This window comes from Pipistrellus hanaki (assembly GCF_964339955.1).
Source record: "Pipistrellus hanaki genome assembly, chromosome: 1".
Taxonomy (NCBI): Eukaryota; Metazoa; Chordata; class Mammalia; order Chiroptera; family Vespertilionidae; genus Pipistrellus; species Pipistrellus hanaki.
In genome coordinates, this window is record NC_140503.1 from 42,026,703 (window position 1) to 42,042,834 (window position 16,132).

At 44.6% G+C, this 16,132-nt stretch overlaps 1 protein-coding gene across 1 annotated transcript in view; it reads right to left on the minus strand.

The window, feature by feature from the left end:
• MAP2K1 (mitogen-activated protein kinase kinase 1) overlaps window positions 1-14,957 on the minus strand; it is an 82,002-nt gene extending 67,045 nt beyond the window's left edge. The window contains exon 1 of the mRNA XM_084887775.1: window positions 14,349-14,957. Within this exon, the coding sequence (XP_084743901.1) occupies window positions 14,349-14,428 (80 nt within the window). The 5' untranslated portion in view covers window positions 14,429-14,957. The remainder of the gene's footprint in view (window positions 1-14,348) is intronic.
• Window positions 14,958-16,132: the final 1,175 nt, after the last annotated feature.

Below are 16,132 nucleotides of genomic sequence, written 5' to 3' on the forward strand. Positions count from 1 at the left end.
TACCATAAAAAAGGAATGCTTTTGAAGAGAAAAAAATTTTTTTTTTCTGAAGCAATACAACATAAAAAGAAAATATTATAACAGGGCACTGTAGTAACCACATAATTTATAAAACTTTAAAATACAAAGCACACTGACCTATTGCTTCAAAGTCAGAAGATAAGCAATTGTGTATGGGTTAATAAAAGATATGAACTAAGAAAAAAATAAATAAAATACAAAGCATATAAAAACTATTCAGACACATTTTAAAAAGCAGAGGGGAAGAAAAGTTTGCACATGACTTTTGAAAATGTCCAGCTAACACCAAAAATCTGTCCCACCTACCTCTCCAGCTTCATCTCCTGTGACCTGCACTGATGCACCAGTCACACTGAACTCCTTGCCGGCTCCTCCACCCATCCCAAGCTTCCCCACTTGTGTGAAGTGGCTCATCCTCCTCTCTCTTCCTGCTTCCCCCACCCCCATCCCCATGGAAATCCTACCCATCCTTCAAGACCCCGCTCAAATGTCATCTCCTCCAAGGCTCTCCTAATCTCTTCCACTGGATGTGATCTTCCTCCTCTCAGTAAGCTCCTACAGTGCTTTCTTTGTGCCTCTTCTCTGAGGGCACTTTTCTTCCTCTGCAGCCACTTGTTTCCTTCTTGTGCCCCTGGCAACCTCTTCCTCCTAGATGAGATTTTAAGATCTTTGGAGGCAAAGACAGCCTTACTCACCTACCTACAGTTTCCAGCTTAGTGAATTACATTCAGTAACCTGTCAAAACATATGAAAATGAATTGATAAAATACAGAAAAATAATCCCATTTAAAAATAGTCTGGCTAGCAAAGAATGTAAAGCAGACTGACCTTTAAAGGAGTCCTTGGACTGCCTATTAAACTATCAAAAACCACTAAACTTAAAAAAAAAACACACACAAAACACTTCCTGAATCTGAGGAAACAGTTGAAATTACATTGTCAATTTTGGTTCTATCTTTTTTTGGAACATATTCTATTAATGTGTAACAACAGCGGTAACTTGGTTCATTACCTCTGATTCTGTGTATGAAGTAAACTAAAGCAGAACAAAAGAAATTGGTTCAGAACATTTAGAAGAATATCAATAAACAATATTGATATTAATAAAATCTGAAAGCCACCTAATAATTAACAAAATGTTATTTGCGAAGCCAGACCCTATTGAATACTATTCTTCAGCCAAAATTAAACAAGTATGAGGATTATGTTCCTGTATCAACTGATCACAACTATCTAAATATGTATATAATGGCCCTAACCAGTTTGGCTCAGTGGATAGAGCATCGCCTGCGGACTGGAAGGTCCCAGGTTCGATTCTGGTCAAGGGCATGTACCTTGGTTGCAGGCACATTCCCAGTTGCAGGTGTTCAGGAGGCAGCTGATCGATGTTTCTCTCTCATCAATGTTTCTAACTCTCTATCCCTCTCCCATACTCTGTAAAAAAATCAATAAAAAATGTATTTTTTAATAAAATAAATATGTATATAATGGAAAAACCAAGTTAAGCTGAGTAAACCGGAAAACTTAATGTCTGTAGGTTCTTTCTTTAAAAGGTATTTATACATTCAAGTTTTTTGAAAGTTGTTCTTAAGCAGCCAAACGTTCAAAGAAGGAGTAAGGGGGAAAGAGGTCACTCTATCCTTATACACTTTTTTGTTCAACTCCCATGTAATCTCTTCTTAAACTGACTCCCTTGCTGACATCAAAGCACGATGCCCCTGGGATCTACACCAAAGAAATTGGAGGCAGAACCAGCATTTTTAGCAGTCGGCCTTGCACCAGAATTTAGAAAATACCTGCTACTTGAAAACAAAACGCCATTCACTGTGGGAGGTGTTAACTTTGCAAACAGGATTGTTAGCCTCCAAACAGACTCCTGGGCTTTCAGGCAACTAAACCAGGACACAGGACATAAAGTAAAACCACAATCAAGTGTCAGTCAGAATCAAGGACGATTTTTCAAAATTGGCAGCTTCTGCAAGGAAACAACAGAAACAAAACCCTAAGTTTTCTTGTTAGGCTCACCTCTTCTCAGCCTGTTGGTTCTCTGCATTTGTTTTCTCAACGTGTCAGAAAGATTCACTATTGCTTGACCTGTGCTACCTGTGGATATGCTGGAAATAACTATCAATTCCTATAGACTAAAGCTAGGAAGAAGGTTTGTGTTTGTTTGCTTAAACATTATTTTGATTTTGTCCACTCAACCAAGATTTTCATTGGTATCAACAGTGTTATAAGATTCAGGGGTCCAAAATGGTATGGTCCCTATTAATCAAAAAAGCGTTATGATTAAATGATATTTAATGTGATATTCACAAATAGTTCAAAAGGAGAAAAATGCGAATTAACATTAAAAGGGGCATAAAGTCCAAGCCACAGTGGCTCAAGTGGTTTGAGTATCAACCTATAGACTGGAAGGTCGCGGCTCCATCAGGGCAAATGCCCAGGTTGTGGGCATGATCACCAGAAGGGGACATGTTTCTCTCTCTCTCTCTTTCTCTCTCTCCTTTCTTCTCTGAAATCAATTTAAAAAAAATTTTTGTTGTTGTTGTTAATAAAAATACAAAGAGCATAAGACTTAGGGTGAATTTTGTTCTTTGGGTACTTTAAAAATAAGTATTATGAATTTTTCCAAACATACATAAAAATAGAAAGGCAAAAACACCAAAACTCATAAATTAACCAACTAAACAATTGTGAACATTTGCCCCATTTGCTTTTTCCACTACATGTGTATGTGTATTTTTTGCTGAACCATTTCAAAATGAGTTTCATGCATCATCTATGAGTCACAACACTCTGCTACATAATCATACTACTACAATTATGTCTAAAAAAAAAACCAACACAATAACTATTCACATTTCCTCAATTGACCTAAGAATGCATTTTATAGCTGTTTCATTTTTTTGATTCAGTACCCAACTGAGATTCATGCATTCCATTTAGTTGGCATGTTCCTTAGTCTCTTATTCCAGAACAGCACCTCTAGCCATCCCGCACCTACCCCTTTTTTCCTATGAAATTGACTTTTTAAATAGACTGATCAGTTGTCTTGGAGAATGTTCTACATCGTGGATTTGTCTGATTGTTTCCTCTTGGTGTCATTTAACTTGTTCCTCTATTCCTGTATTTGCTGAAAATAGGAAGTCAGGTCTCAATGCTTGTTTAGATGCAGGACTGGGTTAGATTTTAAAGGATGGATAACATGTTAAATGTCAAAATCTGCATGATTTATCAACATTTGCAATTTGGTATTAAGAACAAAGGATGCTTTGGCCAGAGTGGCTCAGTTGGTTGAGTACCATCCTGTGCATGGAAAGGTTGCTGATTTGATTCCCAAGCAGGGCACATACCTGGTTGCAGGTTCAGTTCCCACTCAGGGAACATACAGAAAGCAACCAATCAATGTTTCTTACATCAATGTTTCTCTCTCTCTTTTCCTCTAAGCATGTCCTCAGGAGAGGATTAAAAATATAATAAAGAGATCCAAGTAGGTAGCACAGATAAATACCTGTACTTGCTGCCTTCCACAACCATTATCAAAATTACAACTACAGAAATACAGAACCAGAACTGCGGGAAAGCTGGCTGAGTGGAAGTTCTACAACTATAGAAGTAAAGAAGAAAGCACACTGAGACCGGTAGTAGGTGTGGAGTGGTGGAACAGGCTGGCCCCCGGGTGTGTCACTTGTTTAATCGGAAGGGAGATACAAGCTCCCTCTTGCTCTGAGCTCCAGTGCCGGGCAAGACTCTGGGGGACCCAGACACATACGGGGAGAAACTGGACTATTTGGCATCGGGGCAGGAACACAGGGGCAGCTTTCTTCCAGAAGGAGGTGCTCACAACTGTCATTGTTCCTGTGCTGGGACATTCCCAGTGCAGGGCTGAATGGCAGCCATTGCTGTTTGCTCTGCCCTGGAGATTCCCTGAGACCCCGTCCCACCAAATTTACAACCCCACCCAAGCTGTGCACAGAGGCTTTTGCATATGAATGGCCTATTCTTTCTCAGCCTAAAACCTGTCCAAAAAAAACTACAGATGGGTCAGGGAGCCCCAAACCTATCAAAAGAAGGCCCAAGGCTTCACCAGCACCAGCCTGCCTTGCCTCACACCTGGGCCTCATCTGGGCACTTTCAAACCATATATAAAGAGGAATCTGCAGATCTCTCTGTAGCTCCTGGTGGGTGGCCCCAAGCAGTGGCTGACTTTGCACCTCCTTGGAGATCCAAGAGCCAGATGTACCCAGGGGTCAGTGTGAGACCATACCAGATTATAACTATCACATTCATATGTGACACACTCAAGGGGGCAGGCTCAGTGAGCACCAAAGCCCCAATGAAGCAAGTCCTGCCCCATAGGGGTGTCTCCTGCACAGCAGCTCTTCCATTGTAGACACAGTTGGTCCTCACAGCCAATTGGCCTGGAGGTCAATTCCTCCCAGTGATACCAACAGCAATCAAGGCTCAACTACAACTGCACACAGACCACACATGGGTGCACCTAGAGTGTCCACCGCAGGTGATTGGGGAGGCTGAGCCACTGGGCCCTATAGGACACCTACTACACAAGGCCACTTTCAACTCAAGGAGACTTAGCAGCTACTCAATACATAGAAACAAACACTGGGAAGCAGCAAAAATGCGGAGACAAAGAAACGTGTCACAAATGAGAGAAATGGAAGAAAGCAAGTTACTAAATATAGAGTTCAAAACCACAGCTCTAAGGTTACTCAAGAATCTTCTAGAAATCTCCAAGGAACTTAGTGAGACCTTCAAGGATTTTAGTGAGAATGCCAACAAAATGGAAAAGGACCACTCAGAAATTAACCATACACTGACTGAAATAAAGAATAATATACAGAGATTCAACAGTAGACTAGAGGATCCCAAGAATCAAGTCAAAGATTTGAAATATGAGGAAGCAAGAAACACACAACCAGAGGAGCAAAAAGAAAAAAGAATCCAAAATATGAAGACAGTGTAAGGCACATGTGTCAAACACAAGGCCCGCGGGCCAAATCCAGCCCGCCAGGCCTTGCAATGTGGCCCGCACCGCGCTGTCATCACTGCACTCCGCTGTCAGTTTATGACATTGTCAGTTTATGACTGTTCAGTAAACCATTCGGCCCGCGATTTAGGCTGGATTTTAGATTTTGGCCCCTTCTCTGATTGAGTTCGACACCCCTAGTGTAAGGAGCCTCTGGGACAACTTCAAACATACCAACATCTGAATTATGAAGAAGAGAGAGAATAAGACACTGAAAACCTATTTGAAGAAATAATGACGGAAAACTTCCCCCACCTGGTGAAAGAAATAGACTTACAAGTCCAGGAAGTGCAGAGAACCCCAAACAAAGGGAATCCAAAGAGGATTACACCAAGACACATCATAATTAAAATGCTAAGGGCAAAAGACAAAGAGAGAATATTAAAAGCAGCAAGAGAAACACAGTTAGTTACCTACAAGGGAGCACCCATACAACTGTCAGCTGATTTTTCAACAGAAACTATGCAGGCCAGACGGGAGTGGCAAGAAATATTCAAAGTGATGAATAGCAAGAACCTACAGCCAAGATTACCCAGCAAAGCTATCATTCAGAATTGAAGGTCAGGGAGAAACCAAGATGGCGGCATAGGTAAACACCTAACTGCAGCGTCACACAACAACTTCAATAAAATACAACTAAAATACAAAATGGACATTACCCAGAACTACAGGAAAGCCGACTAACTGGAAATTCTACAACTAGAAGGAAAGAGAAAACCAGAAGGAAAATCAGAGGAGCTGTAAAAGCCTAAGGTACGTAGACATGGTGCGCGCGCAGAGAGGAAGGAGCCGGAGAGGAGGGGGAGGCTGAGTGCCTGGCTGGCATTCCCTAGCGGGAAGGAGATAAAAGCTCCGGACTGTGCTGAACCCCAGTTCTGGGCGAGACCCTGGGGACCCAGACACATAAGGAGGGAGTCTGGGCTGTAAGGTGGAAAATCAGGGGAGCGGCGAAAGGCAGTTCCGGAGGCGCACACATTACACCCAGAGGATGGACTGTTGACTCTGCTGCTCGATTGCCCTAGCGGGAAGGAGACAAAATCTCCGGACTGAGCTGAGCCCCAGTTCCGACTGCACTGAACCCCAATTCTACCCCAGACCCTGGGGACCCAGGCTCATATGGAGGGAGCCTGGGTTATAAGGCGGAAACTCAGGGGAACGGCAAAAGGCAGAGCACCCAGGTTACGCGCAGAGAACGGACGGTTGACTGTGCTGCTGGATTGCCCTAGCAGGAAGGAGACAAAAGCTCCAGACTGCTCTGAACCCCACTTCCAATTGAACTGAACCCCAGTTCCGGGCTCATTGGGGGAGAGCTTATATTGTTTGGTAGCGGATGAAACTCGAGGGCACCTTTCTCTCAGAGGTTCTTGCAGTGAGTACCGAAGGACACTGAGGAACACTGAGACTCAGGAACCTCATAGGGCAGGGGTGACGGAAGCCAAGGCTGTAGGCTCCACCCTGAAACTCCACCCCATCCAAACTGAACACAAGACTTTTAAGGCTACCAACTCAGGGAATCTGCGAAAATGCCGAGAAAAGGAAACATCACAAATGAAAAAAATGGAGGACAAAAAGCAACTGGATATAGAGTTCAAAACCATGCTTATAAAGTTTTTCAAGAATTTCCTAGAAAAGGCCGATAAAATAAACGAGACCTATGAGGATATGAAAAGGGATCAACTAGAAATAAAGAATACATTGTCTGAAATAAAAAATATTATACAGAGTCCTAAAAACAGAATGGAAGATCGCAAGAATCAAGTCAAAGATTTGGAACATAAAGAGCCAGAAGACACTCCTCTGCAGAAGCAAGAAGACAAGAGAATCCAGAATTGAAGGTCAGATAAAGAGCTTCACAGATAAGAAAAAGCCAAACCAGTATTATATGAAATGCTGAAAGGTATTTCTTTAAGAAGAGGAGGTAGAAGAAAAAGATAAAGATAAAAATTGTGAACAACAAATACATATCAACAAGTGAATCAAAAATCTGATGAACAGAATAAACTAGTTAATATAATAGAATCAGGGGCATAGAAAGGGAGTAGACTGACAATTCCCCAGGGGGAAAGGGATGTGGGGGGTGCAGGAAGAGACTGGACAAAAATCGTACACCTATGGATGAGGACAGTGAGGTTGAGGGTAAGAACAGAGGGTGGGGTGGGAACCGGGTGGAGGGGAGCTATGGGGAAAAAAGAGAAACAATTGTAATAATCTGAACAATAAAGGTTAAAATATATATATAAAATAATAATAATAATAATAATAATAATAATAATAAGGCACTCAAAAATCTGGTCTGCTCACATATTCTTGTTCTCTTCCAAGGCCCCCACCTGAAGATCAGTGTGGCCATGTGATATGCTTTGACCAATGAAATGGTGGCAAAAGTGACATGTATCACTTGTGGGCAGAAACTTAAGAGCCAAAATGTGGTTCACAAAATTCCCTTCTCACATAAGCATATCAGTCTAGACCCTGAAGAAATCTGATCAACAGAGCTTCCCATTGAACTGCAAGTGTGTTAAATTAGTTAAGACTTTTGTGGTGTTACTTCAATATAACCTAGTCTATCCCATCTAATGCATAGTTACAGTACAATAAAAATGAATATATTTAGCCTGCAAACTGAAAGGTCCCAGGTTCGATTCCAGTCAAGGGCACATGCCTGGGTTGTAGGCTCAATCCCCAATGGAGGACTTGCAAGAGGCAGCTGATCCATGACTCTCTCTCATCATTGGTGTTTCTCTCTCTCCCTCTTCTTTCCTCTCTGAAATCAATAAAAATATATTTTAAAAAATAAAAGCATTATATTAAAAAATGAATATTTAAAGTGTACAACATATATGATTTGATATATGCACATAAAGTGAAATAATTACCACAATCAAGTTAATTAACATATCCATCTCCTCACAGTTACATTTTTTTAAAAAAAGGGTTTTATTGATTTCAGAGAAAGGAAGGGAGAGGGAGAAACATCAATGATGAAAGAGAATCATGGATCAGCTGTCTCCTGCACACCCCATACTGGAGATGGAGTCGGCAACCCAGGCATGTACCCTGACCCAGAATCGAACCATGACCTCCTGGTTCATGGTCAACACTCAACCACTGAGACCCACCAGTCAGGCAATAACTATAGTCATCATGCTGTACATTAGATCTCTAGACTTATTTATTTCACATAACTGCAACTGTGTACCCTTTGACCAACATCTCTCCATTTCCCCCACCTCTCCAACCCTGATAACCACTTTTCTACTCTCTACATCTGTGCATTCCACTTGTTTAGATTCCATATGTAAGTGATAACATGCAGTATTTTTCTTTCTATGTCTGGCTTATTTCGCTAGCATAATATCCTCCAGGTTATCCACATTGTTGCAAATAACAGGACTTTCTTCTTTTTAAGACTGAATAGTACAATAGTAGCACAATAGCATTCAGCTATACTCTAAGCATAAAAACACATATCTACCTCCCAACAGTACATCTATATATATATAAAAGCCTAAGCGAGTTACAACAGAACTATTGTTTCCCAGAAAATAAGACAGTGTCTTATATTAATTTTTGCTCCCAAAGATGCACTAGGTCTTATTTTCAGGGGATGTCTTATTTTTCCATGAAGAAGAATACGGTACACATTTACTGTTAAATGAAAATAAAGGAAATTTATTACCTGTATACGGTACGGTAGTACGGTAGTTGTCAACACAAACCAGACAAACTGTGAATCCTACAGTATCAAGAATTTACTCATTTATTCAATGACAATCATGTCATCATCTTCTGGAACATCATCATAACAATCCAATTCCTGAAATTTCCTGGTGAATTTCTTGTGACTCCATTTCTTTCAGAATCAGTGGACCAAATCTCTCATATTTAGCCTGGGGGGGGGGCCTTATTTTCGGGGGGATGCCTTATATTTCACTCAGAAGGAAACTTGTACGTAGGTCTTATTTTCGGAGAATGTCTCATTTTCGGGGAAACAAGGTAGAACTGGTCACTATGACATGCACTAACCAACAGGAGGCAGACACTCAATGCAGGAACTGCCCCCAGCCTGCAGGCCCTGATTGCCAATGGGGCCTGCCAGACAATCTCCCAGCCCACGCACCCCCCTCCCCCCCCAGCCCTCCGGCCAGCAGGCCCCAATAGCCTGATCAGGGCCAAATCTTTAGGCTGGGACAAGGAACCAGGGATGCAGTCCCTTTCCCAGGGGGGCCAAGGACTAGCCCCCTCCTTGGGGCCAGCAGCCAACTTCTTGGGTACCTCCCCCCTATCTTCCCCCTGGCCAACAGGCCCCAATCAGCCTGCCATTTGCCCACCATAGTGGTGGTTGCCCCCCCCCCCCCGCCCCTCTCCCCCCACCTGGTCAGCAGGTACCAATCCTCAATCAGGGCCTGGGCTTAGATAGGGAACTGGGGGTGGGAGGCAGCGGATGTGTGTGGTGAGGGAAGGAGGAGACGGGGAACCTGATCAGCCCTGGTCTCCAGCCAGGCCTAGGACCCCACCCATGCATGAGTTTCATGCACCAGGCCTCTAGTATATACATAATGGGTGGAATTATAAGACCATATATTAAATACCCTAGAATGGGTGAATGGTGCTTGTGAAAGAAGATGGGGATGAGTAAATGAGAGTAAAAGGGAAAATAATGAAGAGGTTTGTTAAACACATTTTACAAATATTAGGAACTTCATTCACTCACTGATTCACTCAATAAACACTGGTGCAGTTATTATTGCCAGATACTGTATTCTAGGTACTACTTACAGAGCAGTAAATAAAAAAATGGCAGTGCTATGCTTATAGTTTATGGTGTACAGGAGAGATATTTTAAATACCTAGTAAAAAATTATAGAAAGTGAATGAGTATCATCTAAAAATGAGGTAAGCCCTAGCCAGTTTGCCTCAGTGGATAGAGCATCGGCCTGAGGACTGAAGGGTCCCGGGTTCAATTCGGATCAAGGGCACAAACCTCCATTGCATATGCAGAAGGCAACCAATCGATGTATTTCTCCCACATCAGTATTTCTCTCTGTCTTTCCTCTCTTCCACTCTCTCTCAAAATCAATAACCTTGGGGGAGGATTTTTAAAATAACCTTGGGTGAGGATTTTTTTAAAAAAGTATCACAAGAAAGATGAATCTACTTTAAATTATATGGTCGGTGAGCATCTCTATGGAAAGATTTAAGAGAGGTGAAGGTTGCTTCCTTCCTAGCTTGGGAAGAGGAAGGGGTGATTCAGTCCAGGAAAAGGAACAGCATGTGCAAGGGCCTGCAGGGAGTACAGACCATCCTGTGGAGGAAGTGAAAGAGAGCTAGTATGAAGGGGGGGAAGCGGCAGGAAATGTGATTAAAGAGATGGGGGTGGGGGCACAGTAGATGGATCACTCCTAATCTCATAGCCCAATATAAGAAGTTTGTATTTTATTCTAACTGCAATAGGACCATGAAAAGAAAAGCATTTTAAACCAAGGGAATATGACCTTATTTCCAATGTATTTCATTCTAACACTTAGCATCCTTGCAATATGACCATGTTTCTGCAAAACTTGCAGAGTGTTTTTGCACTTATTTTCTTCAAGGACATCCCAGAACTTGCATAACATCAGGTCCCATATAACCCAGCTCCATCTGAATGAGCTTAAGTGCTACATTAGAGGTAAATCTCAAGGTGCCAGGGAGCCACAGAGGAGAATCAACCTTGCCAATTTAGTACCAAAAGTTCTTTGCTCTCAATGTGGCTTTTTCTTCTTATTTACATTGTATGACAAGCATGTCAAACTCAAAGGCTAACACAGGCCAAATAAACAAGGTTTAAGTTTATGTGGGCAACACACACACACAAAAAAAGCTTCAATTTTCATAGAAATGTAGGTTTATTTCGATAGAGACATGCTGAATACAAAGAGCTGAAATAAATGAGTAACTGTTAGCATAAAATAGAACATTTTAATAAAAATTAATATTTTTTTCTTGAGCATTAACTTACCAGACACTAAATAATTGCACAAGTTAATAAGTGTAATGCAAATAAACCTATTTTTCTTGTTCTCCGAAAGCGAAATATTTCCTGTTGCACACACCAAACAAGTCAGTACAAGACTAATGACATGGCCATCGGCTGCTAAAATATTCGCTGCTAGTATTAGTGGAGAGAAATGGTGCGCCTGCGAGTAAGGCACGTAAGAGAAATGAATGCAACATGATTATAGTAACCAGTCAATAGCGAACGTTGTAATTTGTTAATAATTATATATAATAGAATAAAATTTTTATCAAAATGTTTCTTACATACCATTATATTGGCTGGGCTGCAAAAATATTCATTGTGGGCCACATGTGGCTTGCAGGCCTCAAGTTTGACATGCTTGTTGTAGGATAATGTTCAGAACTAAACCTGGTCTAATCACAGAAATCAGAAGAACAGTAGCTTTTTGGCCGAAACCGGTTTGGCTCAATGGATGGAGAGTCGGCTTGGGGACTGAAAGGTCCCGGGTTCGATTCCGGTCAAGGGCATGTACCTTGGTTGCGGGCACATCCCCAGTAGGGAGTGTGCAAGAGGCAGCTGATCGATGACTCTCTCTCATCGATGTTTCTAACTATCTCTCTCCCTTCCTCTCTGTACAAAATCAATAAAAATATATATTTAAAAAAAAAAAAAAAAAAAAGAACAGTAGCTTTTTGGTTTTTTTAATATATCTTTATTGATTTCAGAGAAGGGAGAGGGTAGAAACATCAATGATGAGAGAAAATCACTGACCAGCTGCCTCCTGCATGCCTCCCACCCCTGGGGATCAGGCCCACAACCCCAGCATGTGCCCTGACCAGAAATCAAACCTGACCTCCTGGTTCACAGGTTGATGCTCAACCACTGAACCACGCCAGCCGGGTGAGAACTGTAGCTTTGCTTGAGAAACACTCTCAAAGGTGAAAGATGAAGATGCATACAGCTTTCCTCCTGTTTGCATCCCTGTTTGTCTCAGGCAGCCTACATAAAGATGCCTCCTATTGTAACACAGCAATGTGGTACGGAGGAAGATGCATATGGCACACAAAAAATTACCAAGCAAGGGAGATTCATTTACCTAGAAGCAAAGGTCCCTTAATACCTATCCACCAGGAATGAAAATTACCTTCCAGTTTCCTTCAGCCTTTTCAACATTTACCCAGTAACAAAGGCACCAAGAGCTAACATCTTTGGGAGACTTACTATGTATTAACTCAGGGGTCTTCAAACTACGGCCTGCGGGCCACATGCGGCCCGCAGGAGTCTGATCCTGCCCGCCAGGTTTTTTGGGCAGTGAGCGCAGCCGAGGTGTTACAGTAGGAATTAGTAGTTCATATAGTCTGGCCCTCCAGCTCTCTGAGGGACTGTGATCTGGCCCCCACTTTAAAAAGTTTGAGGACCCCTGTATTAACTTATCTTAATCTTCATAACTATCCTAAGTCAGTTCTATCATTAGCCCCATTTTTGCAGATGGAAAAAAAAAAAAAAAGGCACAACTAAGTCTAAGCCCTAGAGAGATTAAAAGATTTGTCCCAAGTCACAAAAACCACAAGTAACAGAACCAAGCTTCAAACTTAGCCTGACTTCAGAGTCCAACCTCTTAACCAGTATTTAGAATCTCCCAGTCCCACCCAAATTTTTCTGCCATCAACTCGAGTACTTTCTTCTTTTCCCTCCTGTACTGTTGGCTGTTAATGAAATGTCCTCCCTTTACAAGAATACAGCTGTGGTGTTACACAGGTAATTAATTCCACAGGTAATTCCACTTAGTACCTTCCTCCAAATCAAACAGGAGCAGGATGACCAGGCCACAACATTCAGCCAGAATCCACTGTGGTCAAAAGGTCAAAAATGTGCCCTGAAAACAGTGTTGTTACCATGGAATCTCCTCCTCTGGGGGTTTTCAGTCTATTTTAAGGGGACAAAATTCTGTCAACTAAAACTGAAGGAATGTACAATACAAGTCAATAGTGAAGAGGGTTTGTTGGGAACAGGTGTGAGGAACCTGTCTGAGCTCACACTACAGGTCCAGCAATGGCCTTATGATCATTACAGAGGGGAGCAGTCACCAAGCCAACAGGTCCCTGAAATATTAAAATCCGGAGAGAAGAAGGTTATAGAAATCACCAAAGCACAGGAGGTCCAGGCCTATTCTATTCATGTCATCAGCTAGTTACTATCCTAAAGTCTTCAGTGTTCAGGTAAAAGATTAAGTCAAATCTTTGCCCTGGCCGGTTTGGCTCAGTGGATAGAGCGTCGGCCTGCAGACTGAAGGGTTCCAGGTTCGATTCCAGTCAAGAGCATGTACCTTGGTTGCAAGCACATCCCCAGTGGGGGGTGAGGGGGGTGCAGGAGGCAGCTGATCGATGTTTCTAACTCTCTTTCCCTCTCCCTTCCTCTCTGTAAAATAAAATCAATAATATATATATATATTTTTTAAAAAAAGTCAAATCTTTTCCGGTTATTTCTTCGGAGGGTCTCTCTCCCTCCTTTTGCCCCCTACCCAAAACCCGAAAGAATTGTGAGAACTCAGAAACCCCCATGAAACAATTTCATCAGATTGGATGGATGGATGGATGGATGGATGTGTGGGTGGGTAGATGGATGGGTGGATGGGTGGGTGGGTGGGTGGATGGATGGATGGATGGAGTCAGATGAAGAGGAAAGCCCCTCCTATAAGACTCGACAGTTTCCAGGAAGAAGGGCGAGGACAAGGAGCCCCCAAAGTCGGCAATGGAAGAGCCAGTGTACACACGCCCCCGCGGGCCAGGCAGCGAGCCGCAGCCAGGCACTCCTGGCCCACAGGTGTCAGGCACAAGGTGAGGATGCTGCTGGTGGATGCCAACTCCACGCTATCTGTCGAGGCGGTCTCAAGTAGATGCGATCTTAATTTTTTCCATGACATGTGTCCCTTCAGGCCAGCATCCCTGGGGAGGGGCGGTGGAAGAACCAGTTTTTTTGCGGCTTTTTTTTTTTTTCCTTGTGGCCTGGAATGACCGAAAGGGTCGGGAAGGGGGTAAAAACCCAGACTCGCTGGGTCCACGGACGGGTCTGAGTCAGGAGCACAATCAGTGCTTAGTCACCGATATCTCGGCGGCCGGGAGTTCTCCGCTCCCGCCCGCCCGCCCGCCCGCCCGCCCGAGACACGTACGTGACGAACTCGGCGGAGCCCGGCGCGCGGCGCACGCCCGACTCGGCTCCGGCGCCCCCGCGGGGGCCTCCCCGCCCCGGCCCGCGCCCGCCGCCCACTATACTTACTCCGCCGCGCTGGTCCCGTTAACCGCGGAGCCGTCCGGGGCCGGGTTCAGCTGGATGGGCGTCGGCTTCTTCTTGGGCATTTTGAACCTGGGAGAGGCGCTCCCAACTCCGAGGGGAAAGCGGCCCCTCTGCTTCCTCCCTCCGCTGCGTCCCGAGCCCGCCGCGCGGGGCCGGCTGGGGGGCCGCGGGCCGGGGACCGCCTTCCGAGGAGGACGACGCGCCCCGCGAGGTCCCGTTAGCGCCTCGGGGCGGTGGAGGTCTCGTGGGACCCCCCGCCCTACTCGCCCGGGGCTGGGTGGGCTCCGCGCGCAGGGAGCCCAAGAGTTCCCCGGCAGACGCAAATCGGCAGCCCGGGACCCCCGCCCTCTCCCTCGGCCAGCCGGTGCCTCGGGCTGGAGGCTCCGCAGCGCGCGAAATAGAACCGCGCTCCCGCCGCCGCCGCCCGAGAAAGTGCAGCCGCCTCGGTCGCCGCGCTCGCTCCCAGTCGCTCCGCGCAGCGGTCCCCGGGCGGGACTGCAGGGCGGGGGAGGGGCGGGGGAGGGGGGGGGTGTCGCGCTCCCTCCCCGGGGCCGCTGCCTTCTCCACACGCCCACTCGGCTCCGCCCACTTGCCTCGCCGACAGCCAATGCGAGCAAGCCTCCGCGGCAGATGACGCGGAAACACGTCACGGGGGCGGGGCGGCGCGCTGCCTTGGGGGCGGAGTCCGGCGGCGAGGGCTCCACAGCGCCCTCTACTGGCCGGAGGCACCGAGGTGGACCGGGAGAGAGGAGGTGGTACATCCTAGTTGCCACAGCGCGCTCAGAGTTTGTCTAGGTCTGGTACCATGATGCCTCCCACTCTGTGGTGACGGGAGTGCCTCCGGAGATGAAATAACAAAATAAATAAGGAAGAGGGCCCCTTCTCTTGTCCAAAGGAAGAACAGCGTAGGGGAGTAGAAAACTTGTTTAGAGACTCCTTGCCTATAATGGTAATACTACTGATCTATTGACTGAGGAGGGGACAGAGAGAATGATAGTGCTCACGATGAGATTGTAAATTGAGGTAAACTTTTTTTGAGAGTAGATTAGTAATATTTTTAAAGCCTTAAAAAAATTTCATCCAATAATTCCAGCTCTTATGAAACTTGGAAGTATTAGTAAATAAGGAGTTTAGTAAAATAAAAGAGGCACAATGCCTGTTCAAAATGCACATTCAGCCTGACCAGCATGGCTCAGTGGCTGAGCTTCGACCTATGAACCAGGAGATAATGGTTCGATTCTGGTGAGGGCATATGTGCAGGTTGCAGGTTTCATCCCCAGTGTGGGGTGTTCAGGAAGCAGCCAATCAATGATTCTCTCTCATCATTGATGTTTCTCTCTCTCTCTCTTTCTCTCCCTTCCTCTTTCAAATCAATATATATGTATTGATTTCAGTTTTCCTCACCCCCTTTGCCCTTCTTCAACTATTCTGTCAGAAAGGCAAGGTAAGCATCTGCACCTGGCAATGCAGAGCAGAGTGTCAGGGGCAGGGAAGAAGGCTGTAGAAACCCCAGAGGGTGAAGAGGGCTTGCCCACCCAGGAACAGCCCTACACTGGATCTTGTAGCCCTAGAGCCAAATGGAAAGGGCAAAGCATCTCAGAGAGAGAAGCATGGCAGCTTAGATGGGAGCCTATGTATAATTAAGGACAATAAGAGCCATGTTTCTCACTGTGGTAAAAAGAAGTTTCAAATCAAGAAAGGAAGGAAAGGGAAATGAAGAAAATCCTGTGACATTATATTGGAATTGGAGTTATTTTTTTTTTTTT